The sequence below is a fragment of the Triticum dicoccoides genome, chromosome 3A (assembly GCF_002162155.2).
Source record: "Triticum dicoccoides isolate Atlit2015 ecotype Zavitan chromosome 3A, WEW_v2.0, whole genome shotgun sequence".
NCBI lineage: Eukaryota > Viridiplantae > Streptophyta > Magnoliopsida > Poales > Poaceae > Triticum > Triticum dicoccoides.
Window position 1 is genome coordinate 615,960,077 of NC_041384.1, and position 3,427 is coordinate 615,963,503.

Below are 3,427 nucleotides of genomic sequence, written 5' to 3' on the forward strand. Positions count from 1 at the left end.
GGGTGGAGGGATGAAATAAAAAAAAAGGTGACTGCTTTGCACACTGAACTAATGTATACAAGTTTAAACACCTGAAAATTTACAAGGAATCCTGAGTGACCAAAGGACTTCAAACCAACAGCAATAGTTAGCCAAGCTGAAGCAATGGCTGGACTCTTTGCTGCATTTAAACCAATAAGAGCAATACCAGGACCCACAAAGCCAATTGTCTGCACGAAACAATATCAAAGGGTCAAAGCTTGGATTTAATCCCAGCAGCATATATCCACATTTTAATATTGATTTTCAAATCAATATTAATTAAATAAACGGCAGGTGGTAGCACAAAAACTTGGCATTTTTACCAGAGTATCTACTGTGATTTACCATTGTGAGAATTGTGTTACGGATATACAATCAGCTCTGACTATAATTTAGCCAAGCTGGATAACAAAAAGAAGGGTAGATTGGTAAAGTTGTTGTTCATGAAGGGTCACCTATGTTAGTAATTGCTTTGAAAATATCCATGCCTTGCATTCCAAACATGCAATAGCTTACAAATAACATATGTAAGGTTTCTTTGAGAACATCCATGCCTTGCATTCCAAACATACAATAGCTTACAAATTTAACATATGCTGATTGATGTATCTTGTGAAACCAACCGCCAATAGTTCATCATATCACAAAATTATGGTATGTTTGGTAAGAATGTGGAGGTGTACTCAAGATCTTATTCAATAAAACAAACTAAAAACACAGTGATGATTCTTCACTTTTATTTTAACCTGAAAATTTTCAGCAACGCACCTGCATTATCTTCCGAGTTAAAGTAATGCTTGTGCCATTTCGGATAAGTGTGTCTGATACAACACCAGCCACATAACCTAAAACTGCCATCATGACCCAGGGAATTGCACTAAACCATGCAGCTTCTCTCAGATTGACATGAAATATCTGACCACCAAGGAAATATTTAATAAACCACAGGGAGAATCAGTTTATTTAGTCTAGAAACATGCAGCGGAATCAGGGCTTACGGTTTTGAAATACACTGGCATCCATGAAAGGATGACGAAATAGCCCTGAAAAAATAACACAGCCCTCAAGAGATTACCCATAAACAGTATTCCTCACATGGCACGATCTAACCAAAGAGTTAAGTTTATAGGAGTTACCCAGCTATGCATAGCATTTGCAGAAATTAAAGCCCAGGTCGGCCATTTAGAAAGTAGGTTTCTAAACGGAGGGATCTTTTTTAGTTTTTCACCTTGAACTTGAGGTTTCACCAATTTCTGACCCTTTGTTATATACTCTAGTTCATATGCTGATATTTGAGGATGTTCACCAGGAGTTCCCGTTATAGCAGATATCCACACCAGCACCCACAGAAATCCAAACAAACCAAAAATCACAAAGGGTCCAAATGTTCCAGTTCGTGACATGATAATAGGGGAAAGAAGTAAGCCGATGGTATTTCCAAGCTGAAAGCCAGCCATAGCGATCCCCACAGCACTAGATCGTTCAGTACGAGGAAACCACCTGTAAGAAAAGGCCCAATGTAAACGTTTTCATAAATATTGACGGGCAGGGCAACAAAAACAATACAAACATTAGGTTCTGGTAAAAGCATGAAGATTAATCAAGTGAAGAAAAATTACAGAAATCAAAAGAAATACCTCAGCACCATATTGTTCATACATGGCAATGCCACTCCTTCTGCAACACCGAGCAGAATTCTCGTTGAGATGAACAACCACAGTGAGCGTGCAGCTGCCCAAGGGGAAAGGAATGTAGCGAAGGACCATAAAGCCACACCATATGCCATGACTCGCTTCCCGCCATAGTAGTCAACAAGCGCTCCACCGATTATAGGTGATATCAGATACCCCCAAAGGAAGGATGACTGTATGAAGCATCAAAAACACAATGGCATCACCACATCATTCAAGGAAGAGGCACAAAGTCATGTAGGAAACTAGAACAGTATAGGCAGTGGTCACTCCACGGTTTGGTTAAGGTGAACAGACATCCGGACTTCCACGGTTTGTCAAACACAATAGTTTGTACATTACTTTATGGCTGCCAAGGGAGGAAACTATGCATGATGTATAATATGGATGAAGAAACTGAAAGAATTAGCATGTGAATCACTGATTTAGTGTGAAATGTATTAAATCTTATACCAGCGTGTCATCCGAACCATGCCACCGCACTTCCATTCAAGTATTAAACCGTAATTGCAATTGAGCACTGGAGCACGTCGCTGAACCTTAATCGTCGTAGTTGAGCATTCTATCACCAAACACAATTGTGTCCCCGAGGCCGATCACTAGTGGAATAGCGGTGTGTGCAGTGCAGCCAAACAGCAGCAAACAGAAGCAGCAAGAGCTGGGAACCTGCACGACGCCGGCGAAGGAAGGGGTCCACCCGTACGCCTGGGAGAGCGGGACGATGGCCACGGACATGACGACGCGGTCGGCGTTGCAGAGCGCGAGGGCCAGCCCCAGCATCGCCGCCACCTTCACCCTCTCAGACGTCATGAACTCCGCCGCCAGGGCCTGCGCCTCGCCTCCGCCGGCGGCGGAGGCCCCAGGAGGCGCAGCAACGGGGCGGGTCCTGTTCCTGGCGAGAGGGCGGAGCGGCTGGAGGGGAGCGGGACACAGGAGGCTGTGGGGCTGCCATGGAGGCGGACGCGAGGTTTGAGCGCGGGCGGGAGGAGGCAGGCGACGGCGGCCGGAGAGGAAGGGGGGAGCGGAGGGAGGCAGGAGCGAGCGGGTCAAGGGGAGCAGTTGGCCGGGACCGGGAGGGGCCATGGTTTGTTTTCTCCGCCGTCCGGGTGCGCTGCCGGAGTGGAAGTGGTGGGTGGATGATTCAGGGTTTTTTTTTCGAGACACTGGGTGGATGATTCAGGTGAGGTGGATTGGTGCAGTGACGTGTACTACTGGCGCTGGTTTACGGGCTCGCTTTGTTCATGTGGTCCGTGATGCTGGCGCTGGTTTGTTTGGACCCGGCCTGACGGTACGACCCGCAATTTGTATGGGCCGGAGCCGGTGCCAATTATCCACGCACTCTGCGAATGCTGTCGATGCTTCATCCCACCATCTTGTTTGCCTGGTGCAAAAATTAATCACTTGAAGAGAGTCAAATTTTGCCTCAATCCGGTTGAAGCCAAGGGAGTTATCAAGTTTCAGACCATCTCTCATAGCCATTGCTTTTGTGGTAATTGCGTCGGCAACCTATGAAATAAACGTGCATTGAGCAATCAAGAAATTTCCTCCATCACCTAGTAAAACAGCAGCAGTTGTGCCTACTCCTTCATCCAAAAAGAATGGAGCATCCACATTCAGTTTAATGAGCATTGATCAGGCTTACACCATTTTAAATCAGACTCAAAAGAGACCCAAGAAAGTGTCTTCTATAAGTTGCTTGCTATTGGCAACACTGA

At 45.6% G+C, this 3,427-nt stretch overlaps 1 protein-coding gene across 1 annotated transcript in view; it reads right to left on the reverse strand.

Moving 5' to 3' along the window:
• LOC119269609 (probable anion transporter 3, chloroplastic) overlaps positions 1 to 2,862 on the reverse strand; it is a 4,309-nt gene extending 1,447 nt beyond the window's left edge. The window contains exons 1-6 of the mRNA XM_037551475.1: positions 2,379 to 2,862; positions 1,659 to 1,885; positions 1,158 to 1,521; positions 1,020 to 1,064; positions 790 to 936; positions 72 to 209 (exon numbers count right to left, since the gene is read on the reverse strand). Coding sequence (XP_037407372.1) covers positions 72 to 209; positions 790 to 936; positions 1,020 to 1,064; positions 1,158 to 1,521; positions 1,659 to 1,885; positions 2,379 to 2,795 — 1,338 coding nt within the window. The 5' untranslated portion in view covers positions 2,796 to 2,862. The remainder of the gene's footprint in view (positions 1 to 71; positions 210 to 789; positions 937 to 1,019; positions 1,065 to 1,157; positions 1,522 to 1,658; positions 1,886 to 2,378) is intronic.
• Positions 2,863 to 3,427: the final 565 nt, after the last annotated feature.